Source organism: Microcaecilia unicolor, chromosome 2, assembly GCF_901765095.1.
Source record: "Microcaecilia unicolor chromosome 2, aMicUni1.1, whole genome shotgun sequence".
NCBI classification, from domain to species: domain Eukaryota; kingdom Metazoa; phylum Chordata; class Amphibia; order Gymnophiona; family Siphonopidae; genus Microcaecilia; species Microcaecilia unicolor.
In genome coordinates, this window is record NC_044032.1 from 118,560,562 (window position 1) to 118,583,424 (window position 22,863).

General features: G+C 43.6%; 1 protein-coding gene across 1 annotated transcript in view; it reads left to right on the top strand.

Moving 5' to 3' along the window:
• Positions 1-1,226: 1,226 nt before the first annotated feature.
• The window catches only part of TBCA (tubulin folding cofactor A), an 85,673-nt gene continuing 64,036 nt past the window's right edge, over positions 1,227-22,863 (top strand). The window contains exon 1 of the mRNA XM_030193247.1: positions 1,227-1,421. Coding sequence (XP_030049107.1) covers positions 1,369-1,421 — 53 coding nt within the window. The 5' untranslated portion in view covers positions 1,227-1,368. The remainder of the gene's footprint in view (positions 1,422-22,863) is intronic.

The following is a 22,863-nucleotide window of genomic DNA, read 5'->3' on the forward strand; positions in this document are numbered from 1 at the left end:
ATCTATAGCTTAAACTGGGTTCCCTTAGAGACCAAGAGGCCCAATCTAACATTGGTTATTCTCATATTCCTAATCAGCTTCATACTACCTGCTAGCTGAACTCTGGCATTCATTAAAGAGGTCAAAAGCCAATCTTACTTAATGGCATTCAGGACCATTTCTACATTTACCTACAATTAATCAAGGAGAAGAGAGCTGACTAGTCCTGACCTCGTTCACCTATCAGCTTATACATTGAACCAGCCAGAACTGCAGATAAGTCAAAACACATGTTTGACCTCTTCACTGCAGTCCTTGCTTGACCTCTTAAACAGCAGACAAAGAGTAATACAGAATTTAACAGACATTCTACACAGACACAAAACTTATTAATTTACACAGAATACAGCATATTCTAAATATCAAAAACTTGTAAATACTAATCTATTGCCTCTCTCTCTAAATAGTATTTTCTTCTAAGCATTTTAAACTAATCCTAAACAAACTGCCTGCAATATGCCGGCTCATAATAGAATACATATGTGTTTGCTTAGCAATCCATCAATCACAAGGGTCTTTCTGACCTTTCTAACCCAGCCCGGCAAACGCTAGACTTCTAGTAATTAATTCCAGCCTGCATTCCTTTATCTTGCTTGCAAGGTAAAAAGCTAGAATTCAAACACCACTTTTAAACCCCAGATTTTAACAGAATTAACCCTTAATATGATTTCTCAGAATTATTCTTTGCCCATGGCTGCCTCAGAAAAGGAGCACAAAATGCAGAGTTTATAGCTGCTTTTGCTACCAGCTACAATAATTTTTTAAGCTGTTTTAGTGATATTCAATTTTTATTTCATGATTTATATCTAGATAAGGGAAACTTTCAAATAAATTAAAAAGCTGTCAAATAATTTTAAAAAATATATATTTTGTCCTCCACCTTTTAAGGCACTACCTATCCAACTGGAACAGGTTTTTTTTTAAACTTTTTACAGATGGACCACGTCCCTTATTTCTAATAATCTTTTCTATTGTTTTCAATAGCATGTGCTATTGTTTTGAGTGTATTAAAATCGCGGCAAGCTCCGCCTACTGGCTTCAGTTCATATAACGGATTAGATAGGTTAACTTCGACGTCTCCTGTTTTCTTCAACCTCCTTGGTAACCCCCAACTGCCGAGCTTCCCGGAAGAGAAGTGCACCGCACTGGCGCCTGCGCAGAAATCCCCAAGAGCAATTCCCGGTCATGGGCTGACCGTGGCGTCTGCGCAGTATAACCCTCGCGGCGCGGGGTGGTTCTTGGTCTGTACAGTGATTGGGGCGTTAGTAGCCTCTCGTTTCCGTTCCTCTTACACACTTTCCGATTTTGTGGCCCCGGAGCTGCAGCGCTATGGCTGACCCCCGCCTCAGACAGATTAAAATTAAGTCTGGCGTAGTGAAGCGGTGAGTGAGGGTCCGGGTTTAAGTTTGAGGGCTAGGGAGGGTGCCGGGCCTGGACCGGGCTTTGGATTTCACGCCTTTAGGGGTTACGTCGGGGATCCAGGCTTTACGTAGTTAGTTTTGTTATGCCGAGAGATGGTGTGTGGTGGCAACGAACTGGTGAGCACTGTAGTACAAGTCATAAAACGCTGTTCCCTGCTTTTAATGCTTTTTCTTTTGAAATCCTGTTGAGAAGCGGCTAGAGATGGGAGAACGGCAGGTTTGTTGGGAGTGAGCTGGTGTCATAAGGCATGAGTGTACATACGCCAGTGTCAGGAAGAAGAGATTAATGAGTAAACAATGGGCTTTTATTTTGAACGTATTAAGGATCTATCGTAACTTTATCAGATTGTCTTTATAAATTAGGAGTAGATAAAATTAAAGCAACAAGAGTTCCAGATGTGTAAACACTAACTAAATTAGGAGTAAAAAGTCAGAGAAGGGACGAGTGTTTTTCGTTTGTCTTTGCCAATTGCTATCAGATTTGGTATTTTTGCTGCTTTAGCTCTAGATACACTTTTAAGCATTGTAGAAACCACAGGTGATTTTCTGGCATATGCTAATTTTCTTTTCAGAATTTGTGCTTCTTCTTAATTTACCAGTAGTTGGAGAATAAGGCTAGTGCCGGGCAGACTTCTATGGTCTGTGCCCTGAAAATAGCAAGGACTAATCAAGTATGCATATGCAGTATCACATCATACCTTATGCTGTGAGTTTGTCTTGTGGGGCAGACTGGATGGACTGTTCAGGTCTTTATCTGCTGTCATCTGTGTTACTCTATTAGCATTTCCTAGATTAGGGACCTTTTTACCAAGCTGTGGTAAAAGGAGCCCTGCGGTAACATCGGTGCATGGATTTACCACATGCTGAGGCACCGTTTACGAGAGCGGGTTTTAAAAAAAGGGAAATGGCTGTGTGGTAGGTACAAACTTGCCACGCAGCCATTTCCTGGGGGAGCCTTTACCATAGGAGACGGTAAGGGCTCCTGTGCTAACCCAGCAGTAAAAATAAAAAATATTTCTTGTTGCGCCAGAAATAGCTCGGGGGGGGGGGGGGGGGAGGGGGCAGCAATACCTCCAGCTCCCACAATGGGGCAGCGGTAATGCTGGATTGGCGTGTGCCGGTGCTGCAGTAGCTCTACTAAGGCTTTGTAAAAAAGGCCCCTTAGTGATGTGTATTTTTGAGTAAAAAAAAAATGCATTTCGGGGGGAGGGGGCAGCAATACCTCCAGCTCCCACGATGGGGCAGCGGTAATGCTGGATTGGCGTGTGCCGGTGCTGCAGTAGCTCTACTAAGGCTTTGTAAAAAAGGCCCCTTAGTGATGTGTATTTTTGAGTAAAAAAAAATGCATTTCGGGGGGAGGGGGCAGCAATACCTCCAGCTCCCACGATGGGGCAGCGGTAATGCTGGATTGGCGTGTGCCGATGCTGCAGTAGCTCTACTAAGGCTTTGTAAAAAGGGCCCCTTAGTGATGTGTATTTTTGAGTAAAAAAAATGCATTTCATCTCTCTTTTTAGGAGTATTCGTGGTGGTTAAAATTTTGCTCAAATACCTCATGCAGCAAAACATGAATCACTGTTTCTCAGTTTTCTTTGATTATACTGTTTTTTTTTCCCGGCACATATGATTTTATGCATACCAGTGGACTTGAAAATAGTTTTGGTAAATAACTACATTTATTTTAAAAAATGACTTATTAGACGAGGTGAAGACTGTTTTTATAAATTGTGAGCACCAGCCAAAATTCTTAGAAGCCAGTGGAAAACTTTTTAGAGCTTTACATTTTTATATATTTTTATTTATTTATTTAGATTTTGCTCACACCTTTTTCAGTAGTAGCGCAAGGTGAGTTACATTCAGGTACACTGGATATTTCTCTGTCCCAGGAGGGCTCACAATCTAAGTTTGTACCTGAAGCAATGGAGGGTGAAGTGACTTGCCCAAGATCACAAGGAGCAGCAGCGGGACCCAAACCGGCCACCTCCGGACCGCAAGACCGGCGCGCCAACCACCAGGCCACCCCTCCACATTGTGACTCTGCTTATTTTTTATTGTGACACTTCAGCTGATTCTCTTCCATTCACTTCAACCTTTTCCTTCCACTTTTTTTTTCTCTGTGTCCCTGCTCCTGGGCCTACCCAGTTGTGGTTGTTCCTCCTCCTGTTCCTGTTTATGGTGGCATCTTTTCTGCGCAGTTCTGGGTGCCAGCATTGAGGTTGGACTCTATAAAACTAACATTTTAATCTTAAACGTATTTTATAAATATACTTATTGCCTAAGCTAAAAAAAAACTTTCAGAACAGGGTGGATTTTGTTTGTAACTTTTATTTTTGTTCAGTGATCATATAGTCCAATGAGAGAAGATTTATAAACATGTTGGGGTAGAGCATTCTGTATGAGAAAAAGAATAAAGAATATCATCAAGCATTGCTCTGTTTACTGCAAAAGCATAGTAGATTCAGACTGATCTAATTGTTACCTCCTGCATCATACTTGGGACACTGTTTACTAAGCAGCACTAAGGGTGAGTTAGCGTTTTTAGCAATTGCTAATGATTAGCATGTGCTAAACGCTGTTACCCATAGGAACATTAGCATGCACTAAATGCTGTTGCCCCTAGGAACATATGGGTGACTCTAGTGGTTTGCTCGAGCTAAAAATGCTAGCATGGCTTAGTGAACAGGGCCCAGAATCTCCTCAACAATTTCCAATCGGATTATTTTGTTGCTACAAGGACTGAATTAGAGATCATAGAAAATACCAACATAACATATTGAGGTGGATATTCAAAAGCACTTACATGGTCAGCAGCAAGGTAACTTGAACAGATGATTTTAGACATATAAGTCATTATATGCCCTATATTATCTGTCTGGACAGAGAGTAGTGCTACTTAGAATTGTGGAGGAATAGTCTGATGTTTAGAGCACCAAACCAGGGAAGCCTGGTTCAAATCCTGTTATGTCCATCTAGAGAGAACATCAGAACTCAGCCATAGAGGACCCTGGCAGCTCTGGATTGATTTGGGCTCCTGGCCTGATTCAGGCACAATTGAACAGTGGAGTTGAGTGGGCTATTGCTGGCGAGGGGGTACACCTGGTGGGGCCAGGTCCCTCCCCCTCCCTTTAGATTATCCTTCCCCCTCCCTTTAGATTATCCTTTCCCCTCTCAATATACTGCGCCCTGATTTAGGGGTTCTTTTACTAAGCCATGCTAAAAAGTGGTCTGCAGTAGTGCGAGTTCACCTTTTGGGTGTGTGCTGGGTCATTTTTTTAACCGCATCGAGGAAAAAGGTCCTTTTTTAAGGGGTCGGAAAATGGACGTGCGCTTAAATTGAAACTAGCGCGCATCCATTTTCTGCCTGAAACCTTACCGTCACCCATTGACCTAGTGGTAAGGTCTCAGTTGCTACCCGCGCGGTAAGCATGCAGCGCGTATCAACTGCTGTTTATCGCCGGGTAAGCGGCCTGCAGTAGAAAATAGAAAATGATTTTCTACTGCGCGATTCAGTGTGCACCAAATTTGGAATTACCGCCCCACTTTGGTGCACACTGTACGCTTGTAGGCCCTCCCGCACTCTTAGGTTGAGTTGGAATCTCCTGGCTCTGGAAAAAAAAACCCCCCACGAAAGAACTCGGCCTTAAGGGAGCTCTGATTCGGGGGGGGGGGGGGGGGGGGGAGGGCCAGAGAACAGAATTCAGAGGCAGGCAGTGGAGGCCCCGTTTGTGTGGGGTGTGGATCCTGTTTGACGTTTTCTTCTGTGTGTAGTTCTGCCTTTGCACGGATTCCCGGTTGCTGTGAGTACCACTATTTGCCTTTTTTTTTCTCCCCAGGGTGCATGTCGGGGTGCCGGTGGAGTCAGCTAGGCGATACTCCCACTGCAGGGGCAGCAGGACTGTGTCAGGTGTTTGTGCCTCGGGTGCGTGCACTTTCCCTCTTCCTGGGCTGGGGCTTCTCTCTCGCGGCCCAGTGTGTCTGATCCGTCAGTGGAGGGAAGATTTGGCAGGCTCTCCAGACCTTGTGTTTTCGCATGAGTCCGCATCTGCCATCTTAGATTCACCATCATATGCCTTTTTCCTGCTACGGAGCAAGTGTGCGTGCAGAACGAGATCATGGCCCTTGCAGTTTTGGACCTGGTGGGCATATCAGGGAGTGTGCAGTCAGATCTTCCTTTCTCCCCCAATTTTGTGCTGTTAATGCACAAGGCCTTTCTGCTGAAGCGGAGGCAGACAGCCCAGACCCCACCACTGGAGGCCCCTGTGGGGGTGCTATGGTCCCGGGACCAAAAAGGCCATGCTTGGAAGGTCCCCAGGGAGGCTGATGTCATGTCCCTCATTTTGGGCCCCGGGATGGAGGACCACCTGTTGGTGATCTCGGCGCGGTCCTTAGAGGACCCGCTGGAGGAGTGGGAGTTGCCCCTGGATGAGGGGGATGACCCCAGGGTGGCATGGATGTTCCGGAAGGAGGAGTTGTCTTCCCTCATTACTTGGGCACTTGAAGTTCTCAAGATTTGAGCCCTGGACCAGCCAGCCCAGGAGCGTAGCCCTGGTCCCCTCTACATTTGACCGGCCGCCTTGCCGCCGCAACAGGTACCTTGTTTGCTGGCGGGGGTTCCCAATCCCCGCCAGCTGAAGAGTCTTTATGGTGCAGGACGTAAGGTGTCAAACAGATGATCACACCATGAAGGCGCCGGAGTCGACCAGTGCTGAAGAAGACTCTTCGGTTGTCGGGGATTGGGGACGGCCAAAATAGACGTTTTTTTTGAATGGGCGTCCATTTTGACTGTCATTTCCCCCCCTGCAATAATAAAAACGTCTTTTTTGGCAGTGCTTCACTCAGCTGACAGACCTGGAAGTCTCTGAGCCAATCACAACGCGTTCAGCCGAGCTAAACGTGCTGTGATTGGCTCAGAGACTTCTAGGTCTGTCAGCTGAGTGAAGCACTGCCAAAAAAGACGTTTTTATTATTGCAGGGAGGAATTACGGCCAAAATAGATGTTTTTTTTTTTTTGATGGGAGTCCATTTTAGCCGTCATTCCCCCCCCCCCCCCCCCCCTTTTGCAATAATAAAAACGTCTTTTTTGGCAGTGCTTCACTCAGCTGAGACCAGGAAGTATCTGAGCCAATCATAATGCGTTTAGCCAAGCTAAATGCGCTGTGATTGGCTGAGATAGACCTAGAGGAGGGTGCTGTGCCTTCTTCTTGGATCCCAATCACACATGAAGGGAGGGAGCCTGTGAAAGGGGAACTGCTGAGCCCTCTCGTGCTGTGGCTGTGCAGCTTTTCAGTCGGAGGTACAGGTTTTTAAAGTTTTTTGTTTTTTAAAGTGAAGCACGTCCATAAAGGACATTCTTGGCATGCGCAGAGCAGCCAGCATAATGCTTGGCTGCTCTGCGCATGCTCCACAGGCGACTGTTTACCGATGGAATACAGAAAGTAAGTGAGCTACAACGAGCAGCTCATTTGCATTCCTATTCCTTGATGCATGCCCTTCCCTTACCGATTCAGTAAGAGAATCGGTAAGGGAAGGGCTCTAGCGATTTTTTTAGTGCATTTTCCCCTAAGTGCTTTAATTATCAATACTACTCAGAACTTGGAAGTGTACCTCTGAATACGGGGGTGTATACTGTATTATTTATGGCATTTGTATCCCACATTTTCCCACCTCTTTGCAGGCTCAGTGTGGCTATGTGTATTGCAGGCAGCTCTGACATTAAATAGGTGCTATATTCTGTCTTACAGAATGTAATCATATTGCCCTAAGTTTGACCATAGGGTACCTAGGAGGTAATGTGGTTAGGTTTATTTTGGTTCAGACTCTGGCTAAGTCAGGCATTTTCATGAGCTTCTTCAAATTAACTTAGCAGAGGAGAAAGTCTTGCTGTCCCTTCATCAAGCATGAGCTGATCTCGGCATTCCTCAGCTGGCAGGGCTGGGAATGGCTCCTGGATTCTCCCATACAGGCTGTTGATTGCTGAAGTCTGTGAGCGCACACTACATTTCTCAGTCTGGAAAGGGCTGAGGCTGATCTTCCTAAGTCATCCCTGGCTTGATTTAAAAATATGTATGTGCGTGTGCATTATAGATATATTGATAGACAGGTACATGTGTGTGTGTGTATATAGATAGAGATATATAAAAAATTAAAATAAATATTAAGATGGTCTAAACGTAATCCTGTGTGTATGGCCTTTTGGAAGGATTGTTCCATTCAGACTTAACTTCCAGAAGGATATTCTTCTGTGTTCTTTTTAAAAAAAATAAATTATCCATAAATGATTTTATGCTTTTCTGGGCAACATTTCCTTATATTTTATATCCATAGCTCTACTTTACAGGGCTGTCAAGTAGTTTACATCTATTTCTGTCAGACGTTAAAACGCCCTTAATGCAAAGGCTGTGTGGTAATTATTGGAAGTGGGCCTCGCATGTGCTCAACAATTGTGGTACTGAAAACTGCACTAGTGGCATGCATCTGTATACAATTAGCGTAGATGCATTTCAGCACCTGGCATTGAGACAGTTCTAAGGGAACCTGCCTACCTACAAAGATGTCGATTAGGCAGCCGTATTTATCTTGTGCTAACTGTAGTTTGCAGCATATTTTCTTTCTATGTCCAAGTCCTGTCTAATTCCCTCTCAGTAATGCAGCGTGGAGTTAACATGAATTAGTGTATGCCATCCTCCATGTCACATCTATAAAAGCTATCCTGCTCGGGCAGAAAGAGTCAACACATGCCAATTCACATGTTTCTTGCTTAGCGTACTTGGTACAATGAACTGGCTGGAGACTCTTTTGACTTCACTAGTTCTGACAGAGGCGTAAATTCTTTTTCCTTTTTGGGCCACGTATCAACGTTTTCTCTGCTTTGCAGTCTGGACCAAGCCCTTTCAGTTTCAGACGATGCCTTTCTGGCTGGCAACTGCCCCTTGTACATTTACCAAAGTCATAGAAGTTGTGGAGGTGTCTCTCAGATCAAAGGGCATCTTATTTCATTCTTAGCTGGATGATTGGCTATTCAGAACTAGGTCATATCAAGAGACTGGTCAGGCCTCGGACCGAGTGATACTCCTTTTGCTGTCCAAGATTGGGTACTCAACTCGCAGCAGAGTCGTCTGCTGTTGTCCCTGTCTCTAGGGTACCTAGGGGGTGTTTCGACTCTCGGCTGAGTTGGATTCTTCTTCTTCCCCCGGTCAGTATTCTCATGTTGCAGTCTCAGTTTTCACCTGTTGTTGCAGTTCTTAAGGCTGAAAAGACAGGGGTTATCTGCAGGCCCTGGGTTTCACGGCGGCGGTGATAGAAGCGATGACTTAGGCATGGGCCCACATGCGGCCGTTTCCAAAGTCGCTACTCTCCATGGGGTCATCACAGAAGGATTTTCTAGACTAATTTTGTCCCTGCCGACTCAGGTGAGGGACAGCCTCTGCTGGTGGCTCAGGAAGTCCAATCTATCCAGGGGTATGCCCTTGGAGCAGCCAACATGGCTAGTCGTGTCAACAGATGCCAGTCTCGGGCGCTCGGGCACTCATGGTCTCCGGTTTTGAAAGGAGACCTCTTGCTCGCTCAGCCTTCTGGAAACCACAGCACTTCAGCTGGTTCCCCACGCGTTTCGCCCCCTGCTGGCAGGCGAGTCGGTCTGCATCATGTCAGACTGGGCCACAGAGGTGGAATATATATCCATTGGCAAGGGTATATGAGGTGTCATCAGTTCAAGCAGGTGGCAGCGGAGCTATTTCATTGGGCGGAATTGCATTGTGTGGCTCTTTCTGCATTCCATGTGGTGGGTGTTCACAATGGTCAGACAGTCGAAACACGTGGGATCCCATAGAGTGGTCTCTCAGCGACGTAGTGTTTCAAGCAGTGTAGAGCGTTATGAACTTCCGACGATGGATCTTTTGCTTCCGCGCTCAATGCGAAGCTTCCTTTATGCTTCAGTTGATGTGAAGAGCTCAGAGGGTAGCTCCTCTCCTTTGGCCTTGGCTGGCCAGTTGGCTCTAGGCCTTTCCTCTGTGGCCTCTCTAGGCTGTCTCAGAGAATTGTGACACAGAGAGGCCGGGTGACTTTGATGAAGTCGGATTGGCCTCGCCTCGCAGACCTAGGTGCACTGATCTTTGGGGCCTTCTGGTCAGTTCTCTGCTTCAGTTTCCGGAGTTGATATGTCATCTGGGGCAGAGTCTGATGGTTCTTTTGGTTCTGGTTTGATTTTGTTTTACGGCTTGGCTCTTGAGCACACTCAATTGGCAAAGAGAGGGCTCTCGGCGAGCTTGGTGGCCATTATGATTCAGTGGAGGTGTCTGTCTACGTCCCTAGCTTACGTTAGGACTTGGCAGATTTTTTCTGAGGCGCGGTGTCGGAGCTGAACATTTCTCCATTTCGCACATCAGTTCCACAGTTGTTGGTTCTTCTTGCGATGAGGTTTTTGTGACAAAGTGTGCCTTTCCCTGTCTTGCGGTGCAACTTGTCCTGTTTTTTTCATGGTCGTGCTCAGGGTAAGGCCTTGGCCAGCCATCTGGGTATAATCCAGGGTTTTTGCGTGACATGAACCTTGTTTCGTCCTCAGTTGGTTGTTTTCCTTGGTGGTTTCTTAATTTGGTGCTTTCAGTTCTACACAAGACCCCGTTTGAGCCGGTGGCTTCCAGTACCTTAAAGGATGTGACGCTTAGACGCTATCTTTGGTGGCTGTCGGCTCGGCTATCGGCCTCGGCTGCAGGTTCTTTTTGGTAAGTCTCCATTTTTGGACTTCTGTAAGGATTGGGATGTGTTATGCCCCATTCCCGCCTATCTTCATAAGGTCTTGGCTGGATTTCACTTGTCTCAGTCGGTGGTTTTCTCTGTGCTCTGTTCTTCAGGTTTGGAGGATCAGCGTCGCTTGGGGTGTCTTGTTGCCTGGAGAGTTCTCGAGCAGTGATAAGGTCTACGAATAAATTTTGTGGGACATATCTGTTCCTTCGGATTGGGGATTCGCGCACAGGGGCTCATGGCTTCTAAGTCTACTGTTTCTCGTTGTCTTAAAAGAAATGATTGCTTTCACTTATCTGCTCTCCAGAAAGCTAATACAGGAAGGAGTGAAGGCGCTTTCTATGAGAGAACAGGTGGCTTCTTGTGCGAAGAGTTTTCTGGTACCTCATAGTTTTGTAAGGCGGCCTGGCCTCTTGGTTGACTGCATTCTTTTTCAAAGCATAATAGGTTGGATGTGCAGTGTTGTGAGGATGCGGTTTTTCGTAAGAACCGTTCTCTCACCGGAGTTTACTTGGATCCTTCCCATGTTCATACTGCTTTGTTAATTCCCATCAGTCACATTCTGGGCCAGTCCGAAGGGACTAAAGGAAAGCAAATTAGCAGTTAAGGCCTAATTTCTCCTTGTGTACCTGATGAGTCCTGCTGTCTAGCATGCAACTGGTGAGACACAATTCTTTCATCTCAGTTTGTAGTTTCTCCAATTACAAGTAAAATTTTAAAAAAGCTCTAGCATTCTTTTATGAAAAAAAAAACAAAGCTCAACCGCATAGACAGTCTACTTGTTTCTCTTGTGATCCCATTACAAGTAAGCAACTGTGCTTTTTCAGTGTTTTAATTTCCTATAGTATTTGCCTTTGCAAATTTATTCTAAAGGTTAAATCTTTTCTAAAAAGGTAAACAAATCATAGCCATTATTTTATTTATTTTAATATGCAGAAATGAAGAAAAACGTCTGACAGCTATTGTCGTGGGCAGCCATCTGCCACAGAAAACAGAGAACTTGTAGGGGATGCAAAGATACTGGATTGGGGGCAGTGAGGAAGAAAATAGTAAGTTGGGAACAGTAAAGAAAAAAGGGCAGAAAAATAAGATTAACCACGTTTTTTTTTTTAATGAAGATCTTTTTTCCCAAGCCTTAAATGCCACCCAAGTTTTCTAAAAAACATTTTTAAACTTTGAAATTAGAAAAAAGTGAAGAACAGAAACATTGCTAAAATGGTTTGCAAAAAAAAAAAAAAAAAAACACCTCCCCCCCCCACAACATATCGGTGCATTCAAAAAAGGTTTTCTTTCCATCCCTGTTTCTTTAATTTAAAACTATACTTGCTGCATACAGTGCCTTATAGTAAAGTCAGTATGAGGAGGCAAGTATTAATGATTTGCTAATGTATAAGTTAATTGCTTAAACTTGCTTAAGTGTCTGTCTTTTTATAACAATTTTTAACCGATGATGAATCAAAATCTGAAGTGAATAGCTAGTGTTAGGGACTTTAGAACCTAGCACTGACATGGGCCCATACCTTCTTTCTGACTAAATGAAAGTGACACCAGTAGATTAGAATGAGACTAAGACAATTCACATTGCAATTGTGTTGGTTTAACTTTAACAATTTTTTAACACTCTTGTTTAAATGTAGTTGACATGCCATAATTACAAATCTACAAGCGTTGATTGTAGAATTTTACTTCACAGACCTATGGGGAAAGATTTTTTTTAAGCAACCTTTTCAGAAGCCATCTTTTTCAGATCTAATATTTTAATTTTGGTGTGTTACCTACGTTCTTTCTATGGCTGTGTGTAGCTGTACATTACATTTGTAAGGGTAATGTAGGACCCGTAGTAGGGCTATCTTCTTTAATTTCTAAGGTTGCATGTTCAAATATAGCTCAGATTGGCAATCAAGTAGTCATTGAGAAGACATCGGTGGCCTGCAAGAAATGTAGCCATGATAGTATTTCAGACAGGGCACAATTAACGATTGCCAAACAGGGCTTTGGAGTCAGAGTTGGAAACAAATTTGGATAAAGTTAGACTCAAAAAGAACATAAGATTAGCCATACTGGGTCAGACCAATTTTCTGTCCATCTAGCCCAGTATCCTGTTTCCAACAGCGACCAAGCCAGATCACAAATACCCAGCAGAAACCCAGATCATGGCTACATTCCATATTACCAATCCCAGGGCAAGCAGTTGCTTCCCCATGTCTGTCTCAATAGCAGACTATGGACTTTTCCTCCAGGCACTTGTCCAAACCTTTTTTTAAACCCAGATAAGCTAACCTCTCTTACTACATTCTCTGGCAAAAAGTTCCAGAGGTTAACTATTTGTTGAGTGAAAAAATATTTCTTCCTTTTTGTTTTAAAAGTATTTGGAGTACAGGAGTAGCCTAGTGGTTAGTGCATTAGACTTTGATCCTGGGGAACTGGGTTCGAGTCCCACTGCAACTCCTTGTGCCTCTGGGCAAGTCGCTTAACCCTCCATTGCCCCAAATACAAATAAGTACTTGCATATGCTATGTAAACCGCTTTGAATGTAGTTGCAAAAACCACAAAAAAGCGATATATGAAGTCCAATTCCCCCTTTCCTTATAACTTCCTTGAGTGACCCATAGTCTTTGTATTTTTGGAACGAGTAAAAAAATTGATTTACTTCTCATTCTACCCCACTCAAGATTTTGTAGACCTCAATTATATCTCCCCTCTCTTTTCCAAGCTGAAGAACCCCAACCTCTTTAGCCTTTCTTCATATGAGAGGAATTCCATCCCCTTTATCTTTTTGGTCGCTCTTCTTTGAACCTTTTCTAATTCCACTATATCTTTTTTGAGATACGGTGACCAAAACTGAATGCAATACTTCAGGTGAGGTCGCACAATGGAGTAATAGAGGCATTCTAGTATTTTTGATCTTATTCACTCACTATCTGTTTCCCAAATTTTGGCTGCTGCCACAAATTGAACGTATTATTTATACCCTAGCATCAGGTAACAATTATTCGGATTGTTCTTTCCAATGTGCATCACCTTGCACTTGTCCACATTAAACTTCTTCTGCCATTTGGATACCCAGTCTTCCAATTTTCTAAGGTCTTCCTGCAATATTTCACAGTCTGCATGTGTTTTAACAACCTTGAATATTTTTGTGTCATTCGCAAATGTAATCACCTCACTCATCATTCTGATTTCCATATCATTTATAAATATGTTAAATAGCAGCAGTCCCAGTACTGATCCCTGTGGCACTCTACTGTTCAGCCTCCTCAAATGAGTGAAATACAATTTAATCCTATCCTCTTTTTTTCTGGCCAATAACCAATTCCTAATCCACTCCAGAGCATTGCCTCCCATCCCATTACACTTTAATTTTCTCAGGAGTTTCTCATGATGAACATTATCAAAATCTTTTTGAAAATCTAGATACACTGCATCAACTGGCTCACCTTTATCCACATGTTTATTCATGCCTTCAAAGAAATGAAGCAGATTGGCGAGGCAAAACTTCCCATGGCTGAACCCATGCTGACTGTGTCCCATTAAACCATGTTTGTCGATGTGTTGTGTAATTTTATTTTTATAATAGTTTCCACTATTTTGCCCAGCACTGACATTAGGCTTACTGGTCTGTAATTTCCTGGACTACCCCTGGAACCTTTTTTAAAAATCGGTGTCACATTGACCACCCTTCAATCTTCTGGTACTATGGACGATTTTAACAACGTTACATATTAATAACAGCAGATCATCAATTTCATGCTTGCGTTCTTTGAGTACCTTTTAGATGTATGTCATGGGGTCCAGGTGATTTACTATTTAATTTGTTGTTTTGGCTCAGTACATCTTCCAGGTTCACTGAAATTTCTTTCGGTTCCTCTGCGTCATCACCCTTGAAAACCATTTCCGGTACAGGCAAATCTCTTACATCTTTGTCCGTAAAGACAGAAGCAAAGAATTGATTCAGTTTCTTCACTATGTCCTTGTCCTCCCTGAGTGCCCCTTTTGCTCTTTTGTGATCTAATGGTCCCATGGATTCCCTCGCAGTCTTTCTGCTACTGATGTACCTGAAAAAGTTGTTACTGTGAGTTTTAGCCTCTTCGGCAAGTTTCTCTTCATATTCTCTTTTTGCCTTCTTTATTAATGCTTTGCATCTGACTTGCCAGTGCTTATGTTGCTTCATATTTTCTTCATTTGGGTCTTACCGTTCTTCGAAGGACATTTTTTTTTACTTTCATTTCACCTTTTAACCATGCTGGCTGTCATTTTCTGTTCTTTCCACCTTTGCAAATATGTGGAATGTGTCTGGGCTTCCAAGATGGTATTTTTGAATAACATCTATGCCTGATTTAGTGTTCTAACCTTTGCAGCTATAGTAGATTTCATTTGTGGATTCATCCCAGATAGTAGCTTGATCATGTTATGATCATTGTTTCCCAGTGGACCCAACACCTCTTGCACTATGCTCTGCACACCACCAGGGACCAGATCAAAAATTGCTTCCCGTCTTCTCGATTCTTGGACCAGTTGCTCCAAGAAGCAGTTGTTTATTACTTTTAGAAATTTTGTCTCCCTTGCACTCCCTGTTGTAACATTTATCCAGTCAATACCAGGGTTGGCATTATCCTCCCTTAAGGTGCAGTTGGCGTACTTTTGGGGATGTGTGAAGGGTAAGTCTTTGGCTAGTCATCTAGATGTAGTACTTTTTTTTTTTTAAGAGATGCTAATATTTTGTGCCCACCCTGCGCTTTCCTTTCCGTCTTGGGATCTTAATCTGGTTCTCTTGGTTCTCATTCTTCCTTTTTTTGAACTACTGCCTTTGATTACTATTAAGGACCTTACCTTAAAAGTGGTGTTCTTGGTGGACATTTTGTCTGTGACATGCGTATCGGAATTGCAGGCTCTGTCTGCTCCCTTTTTGGAGTTCCTACGGATCATGTAGTGTTGCGGCCATTTCCATCCTTTCTTCCAAAGCTGTTGTTCTCCTTTCATATTAATCAGCAGTTGGTCCTTCTAGTCCTTTGTGCTTCCAGTGGATCGGAGGAGCAGAAGTCGTTGTGTAGGTTGGATGTTCGCGGGGTGTTGAAGGAGTATATTCACCGGATGGAGGACTTCTGTCGGTCTGATCATCTTTTCGTATTGCTTGGTGCTGGTCGTAAAGGGTTGGCAGCTTTTAAGGCGACTCTGACCAGGTGGATTAAGGAGGTGATTAGTTCGGCCTATATTCTCAAGTTCAGACCGGTGCTGGATGGTATTAAAGCTCATTCTACTAGAGAACAGGTGGAGTCCTGCGCGGAGAGTTCTTTGGTTTCTCCATTGGATATTTTTCAAAGCGGCCACCTGGTTTTCTTGCATTCGTTTGTCCAGCATTACCGAGCGAAAGTTCTGGAGTGTCAATATGTGATTTTCGGTCAGAGGGTTCTGATGGTGGGGCTGTTTGGGTCTCTCGATTTGACTGCTTTTTTACTTACCACCAGTCTTCTGGGCTAGTCCAGAGGTTGGCTAGTCCAGAGGCATGTTAAGGAGAAATTAGGTCCTACCTGCTAACTTGCTTTCCTTTACTCCCTCTGGACTGGCTCAGATCCTGCCCTTTGCAATTGGTGATGTTTTGCGGGGACACTGTTTGGAGGTTGTTTTGTGGTCTTCCATGATTGCTCTTGTCTCTGTGGGGACAGAAAAAGAGAAACAAAAGAAAACAAAGATACGAACATGAATTTGATATAACTGTGTGTGTGTGTGTGTGTGTGTGTGTGTATGTATATGTGTGTGTATATATACAGTGCAATCCGCTTAAGTGCAAGGATCTGGGACCAAAGAAATACATGCAGTTAACCGTTGTGACCCAAAGAAGCTTGACATCTGATAAACGTATGTACAGTACTGTTATACGTACAGTATACAGTCTCCGTTAACTGACGTTAGGCTTACTTGACGTAATCAGCTGTAGTCCTCTGTACACTATTGGGTCTGTGAGTTCCGTAGACTACGTCTGCCAGACGGTAAAAACTGTCATAGCACTGACATCCAGTGGCCTCCATATAGGCCCGCACGGTGTTGAGACTCTCCAGCGCTTTGGTCTTAACGGCCTGGCCTTTGAGAGGTCGAAATTGAGGAAGAAAGGCTATTCGGACGTGATGATAGCTATCTTATTACACGCCGTAAACGCTCTACAACAGCAGCTTATGCTCAAGTGTGGCACACCTTTGTTGGTTGGTGGGCCCTTCGGGGATGGGAACCTGCCCGGACTTCCGTTTCTCAAATGCTAGATTTTTTTGCAGGAGGGACTTCAGAAGGGTTTGGCATATAATTCCCTCAGAGTTTAGCTGGCAGCGCTCTCTTGTCATGTAGCCTTTTACCATGTCTACCTCTATTCGCTGACAACTGTATATGTTCTCAGATTCCAGTTTTCTAACCAATATTATACCAACTGCAATTCTGTTCCATGTAAGAAGAATATTTTTTGCTCTACTGCGCACTGTTTGATGTTCAAGGTTTATATTTAATTTCTTATTACTCTGTCTAGAATTTAACTGTTAAGTGGATTATAATTGCCCAAATTATATTACTAATCAGTATTACCTGTATGCATTAACAAGCCATGTAAATATTATCCTTGGTTGTACTTAAGGAAATGTGGGAATGAGGAAGCTATATAAGGAATAGCACAAAGCTTGTAGTTCAGACAGAGAATCTTTTTGCCGAATCCCTGTCTCTGAGGACTGATACAATACTTTCTTATAATGCTGTAAGAACTAGTCACTTAATTCTTTACTAGTGTTTGTGGGTGGGAATCTGGAGTCTTTGAATTGAACTGTTTTGAGTTGTTCAGACATGCCAGTTACTGCATGGTGCCAGGTAAGACGTTTGTTCTTACTGTATGCGGTGCTCTGTATGGCTGGGTTTTCTCTCTGTACAACAAAAAAAAGTGGGAGGGTGACCAAGGATACCAAAGACTGGAAGATGTATATTGGTAAAATGGAGTTTATTGAAGTATGAAGACTCTCTCTGGTCACTTCAATGCCTTTTGATCTCTCGCTTTTATCCTGCTAGTACAAAGCCAATATAGCATTATAGAAACGTGTTTATTTAACAGAATAATTTGGCTAAATAACTCTTGCTTGCATTTGTGTTACTTCCTTCTCACCTCTGGGAATTTTTGTGTTCTAATATCAGTGTTTCACTCTAAGGATTGGTTTCAGGGATACCCTTTTTTTCAGTTTGAAGGATCCTCAAGCCCCCTCGGGGTGACGCCCCTCTTTCCTGGTTGAGGGGTGGCTCCCAGATCTGTCCCATTATAATGCACGACTTACTGAATCATAGAAAAATGTGGGCAGATAGACCATATGGTCTATCCAGTCTGCCAATCCATGCCATCTATTCTTCCAATCACTCCCTTAGAGATCCTATGTACTTGTCCCAAGCTCTCTTGACTTCAGATACTGTTTTCGTCTCCACTACTTTCAGTGGGAGGTGGTTCCATGAATTCATGACCCTTTCCACGAAGGATTTCCTCAGGTTACTTTTGAGTCTGTCCCCTTTCACCTTCATCCTATGCCCCCTTGTTCCAAAGCTTCCTTTCAGTTGAAGGAGACTTGCCTCCTGTGCATGAATTCCGCATAAGTATTTAAATGTCTCTATCATATCTCTCTTCTCCCCCCTTTCTTCCAAAGTATACATATTGAGATCTTTAAGTCTGTCCCCATATGCTTTATGACAAAGACCATTGACCATTTTAGTAGCTGCCTTCTGGACCAACTCGTCCTGTTTATATCTTTTTGAAGGTGCAGTCTCCAGAATTGTACGCAGTATTCTAAATGAAGTCTCACCAGAGTCTTATACAGGGGCACCATCACCTCCTTTTTCCTACTAGTCATTCTTTTCCCTGTGCACCCAAACATCTCTCTCTTTTGCTGTCGCTTTTTCTACCTGTTTGGCCACCTTAAGATCATCATATACAATCACACCCAAGTCTCGCACCTCTTTCATGCACAAAAGTTCTTCACCCCCTAAACTGTACCGTTCCCTCGGGGTTTTGCAGTCCAAGCGCATGACCCTGCATTTTTTAGCATTAAATCTAAGCTGCCAAATTCCAGACTATTCCTTTATCTTAGCTGAGTTCTTCCTGAAGTTATCCACACCATCAGGGGTGTCTACCCTGTTGCAGATTTTCGTATCATCCAAAAAGAGACAAACCTTACCAGACAGCCCTTCAGCAATATCAGTTACAAAAATGTTCAAAAGAACCAATCGAAGAACTGAACCTTGAGGAGCAGCACTGGTAACATCCTTTTCCTTAGAATGAGCTCCATTTACCACTTTTTGCCTTCCACTCAAACCAGTTTCTAACCCAGTCAGTCACTTTAGGGTCCATACCGAGGGCACTCAGTTTGTTTGTTTGTCATCTATGTGAACCATGTGAAAGGCTTTGCTAAAATCTAAATACACCACTTCTAGCGCTTTCCCTTGATCCAACTCTCTGGTCATCCATTCAAACAAATTTAATCAGATTTGTCTGACAAGACCTGCCTCTAGTGAAACTGTGCTACCTCATGCCCTGTAATCATTTGAATTCTAACAACATCTCTGTTTTAAATGTTTCCATTAATTTACTTACTGTAGAAGTCACTTACCGGTATTTAATTCTCAACCTCTTCCTAACTTCCGCTTTTGTGGAGAGGGTCAACATCTGCTCTTCTCCAGTTCTCTGTAACCACTCCTGACTCTAGAGGAGCTTTGAAAAGGTTAGCCAGCACAGCCGCTAGAACTTCCCTAAGTTCCTTCAGTACCCTCGGATGTATGCCATGCGACCCATCAAGGCCTTTGTCTTTCTGCTGGTCATATAACAGATTCAAATCAATGACTGAAAAAGACTGGTGAATTTATTCAAGTTGAGAGTATATTTTCTGACATTTTTTCCTCCCATATATAAAAATTAGAGTTGATTTAGAATTGATCGACAGGTGGTTAACTTTGTACAATGTAGAGATGGTCATATGCGCCATCTTTGCGGGTGCTGTGAGTTCTTGAGTATCCCCAATATTCTTTACAGCACTTCCCAGACATCAGAGCTGAAATCTTCGAGATGTAGAGCTGCAGGGGAAGACAGGAAGGAAGGATGTCTCTCTGTAGCTACTACTCTTTCTGCTTCCTACTTGCTAGCTAAGGAATGTCTGACCAGTTGGCTTCAGGGGAAATCAGGATGGAAGGTTGGTGTCTCTTAAGCTACTAGTCTTCTCTCTCCTACAGTTTATTGACTAGCTAAGAAATATCTGACCAGTGGGCTAATAGGGAGCAAAGAAGTGCTGCAGTGCAGTCAGGTAGGCTTCCTGCCTTTGGTCTACCATAGAGAGGAGGAGAAGTGCAGACGGAGCAAGGATGTTTGATGACAGGAGATGGCATGATCCTATCTGGCCCATTATATGGATTGAAGCCAGTGGGTGGAGCTTGCCGCCGTATTGGTTTGTCCAAAACAGTAGCAAACACTATTGAAAACAATAGCAAACTTGGGAGGTTTTATTAAACTGCCTTGGTTTTGCATTGTTTCTGTTAGGGAGGGAATGGGGGGGGGGGGGGTTGAGGGGTCTGTGAAAGGGAAAGAATTATATTCACACTTAGGACATCACTAGATAACATAGAACTATTCTTTAGGTGACAACCTGTACACCACCTTGAGTGAATTCCTTCAAAAAGGCGGTAAATGAGTCCTAATAAATAAAAAATAAATAAATAAACCTAAGGGAATTGTTCTGCCATTCTACTACTACTACTATTTAGCATTTCTATAGCGCTACAAAGCGTACACAGCACTGCACAAACATAGAAGAAAGACAATCCCTGCTCAAAGAGCTTACAATCTAGTAGACAAAAAATAAAGCAAACAAATCAATTAATGTGTAGAGGAAAGAGGAGAGGAGGGTAGGTGGAGGCGAGTGGATACAAGTGGTTACGAGTCAAAAGCAATGTTAAGGAGGTGGGCTTTCAATCTAGATTTAAAGCTGGTCAAGGATGGGGCAAGATGTAGGGGCTCAGGAAGTCTATTCCAGGCGTAGGGCGCAGCAAGACAGAAGGAGCGAACTGGAGTTGGCAGTAGCGGAGAAGGGAACAGATAAGGATTTATTCAGGGAACAGAGTGCACGGGAAGGGGTGTAGGGAGTGTAGGACGAGTGTGGAGAGATACTGGGGAGCAGCAGAGTGAGTACATTTATAGGTTAGTAGAAGAAGTTTGAACAGGATGTGAAAACGGATAGGGAGCCAGTGAAGCGACTTGAGGAGAGGGGTAGTATGAGTAAAGCAACCCTGTTTTTGTTCAAGTTGCAGACAGAAAAGCTGTTTAAATGAAAGTGAAATGTTTTTTGTCAGTGCTTTAGAACTTGCTTTGTTGTTTGCAATACTGTATTGTGGATTTCAGTGTTGCGCTATATGCTCTGGTGAAACTGCTGCAGTTTGTCCAGAAAAGCTAGTCCTTTCGTCTGCTTTTTAAGATCCCAAGGCTCCCATACTCTTCTGGTGTTAAGTCATAGTCCAGAAACTGAGTGGATAAAAAAAAAAAAAAAGGAATTAGAGAGATGGGTGGTAATAACTTCATGCAGATACACACGATGAGGGAGGAGAGCCAGCCCTCGGTAATTCCTTTCCTAAGCTTTCAGCACAGCAAACAGAAACAAAGCTGATTTTTTTTCTGCTTGCCTTAATGAATGTTTTGGGTTGATACGGTGTTGGTCTGTCCAAAAAAAACGGCAATTTCTGGGACAGGTTTTTTTTTTTTTTTTTTCTTTCTCACATTGTATCTCTCTCTCTCTCTCTCTCTCTCTCTCTCTCACACACACACGTATTCTGTTTTCATACTTCCTCTGTGTACATCCGTATGCTGCACGAACTGGCATATTTCTAACTATAACAGATAACAATCAACAACAACGTGGATGCAGGAGCTAGTGTGTTTTGGACAACCTAAGATGGCAGCTGCTGGGGAAACCGGCTTCAACTTTTTGATGTCATACTGTCTTCACTCATCAAATCTCCTTGAGACGGAGGCACAGGGAAAGGAATAAGGACTTGATAGAAAGGTAGGAAAAGGAAAAAGTAGACATAGGCACGTTTCTAACTATAACAGATAACAATGAACAACAACAACGTGTATGCAGGAGCTGCTAGTTTGTTTTGGACAAGCTAAGATGGCAGCTGCTGGGGAAACCGGCTTCAACTTTTTGATGCCATGCTGCCTTCACTCATCAAATCTCCTTGAGACTGAGGCACAGGGAAAGGAATAAGGACTTGATAGAAAGGTAGGAAAAGGAAAAAGTAGACACAGGCACTGAGAACTGAAAGACATGGGTTGTGAGAGAAAGAGACTGAGGGAAGAGAGATGGACTGTGAAAAGAGAGGCAGTGCTGAAGTGAATGCAAGCTGGGAGAGGGCAATGGGCTGTGATGCAAAGATAAGTGGGTGAAGAATGGGTTGAAGAAAGAAATAGGAGAGGAACTGTGTGGGATTCAAAGGACAGGGGGTTGATGGGGAAGAAGCACTAACAGGTGAACAAAGGTATGGAAGTGGCAGGAGGGGTGAGACTAGAAAGAAAAAAAAAAACATAAGAAGAAGCAACAAAAAGATAATTTGAACCATGAGCACAAAAATTATCATCCACTCCCCATAACTGAATGAGCCCAAGAATCACTGGGTACAAGCTGCTAGTATCTTCTCTTTTCTTCCAACCTTGTAGTCACTGGGGTAAATGAGGTATTTCATTAGAAGATTGGGGAAAAGGGAAGGAGGGTGTTGAAGTATGGAGGGTGGGGTGAGGCAGGGGGATGTGACACAGTGGCATGGAGGGGTGGGGCTATTTTTTTTCTTTGTCAAGGCAAATATTGGTAACCCTAGGAATGTCATGAACTGAAAATCTCCCTTTTAAAACATTTGGCATCTCTGAAATTAAGAGGGGCTATGGTCAGAGATTGACCTAAGGGGGGATGGAGATTAGAACTGTTCCCATTCCTCACAAAAATTAAAATATTCACCCATTAGAAATAGTGGGGGCACTGGGCTATGTCAGCCTAAAAAAGTAGCACAGCATCAGCAGGAAGAGCTGGCGGGAGACCATTCGGGGGGGGGGGGGGGGGGGGGGTGTTGGTGAGAAGGGACACGCTGTCTCACAAACTGTGTTTACTGCTCCCTTGCTTTCCTCCTGCTTAATTGCTGAATCCTTGCACCCCCCTGTGCTGTTGGTAAAACTCTACAACCACCTCCCAGGTCTCAACTTGGCTCCTTGAGGTGGATGTTTGTTCCTTAGTCACTGGAGCAATATCCTGCAGGCAGCCCAGAACACAGTGACTTAGTATGAGTGCATTCTCGTGTGCAGTGGGCTGCTAGAACATGTTCTCCCACTCAGCATGTAATCTTTGAGGTTTCAAACTGTTAACCTTGCTGGGCTTCCAGAGCTCAGTGTGAGCATGTGGCAAAGAATCTGTTGTGGACTCTGCAGGCAGAGGTTGGCCATTGGCTTGGAATCTGTGAGTACCAAGAGAAATACAAAAGGGAATGGGGAACCAATCCCAGAAAACAGGAATGTACCTGGAGCCAGGGAGAGCAGAGCAGGGAAATAATCCAAGCCTGTGCTCAATGAGGAGTCACAAATTGAAGATGAGTTAAATCTGCCAATGAAAGGAAGTCTCACCATGTAGAG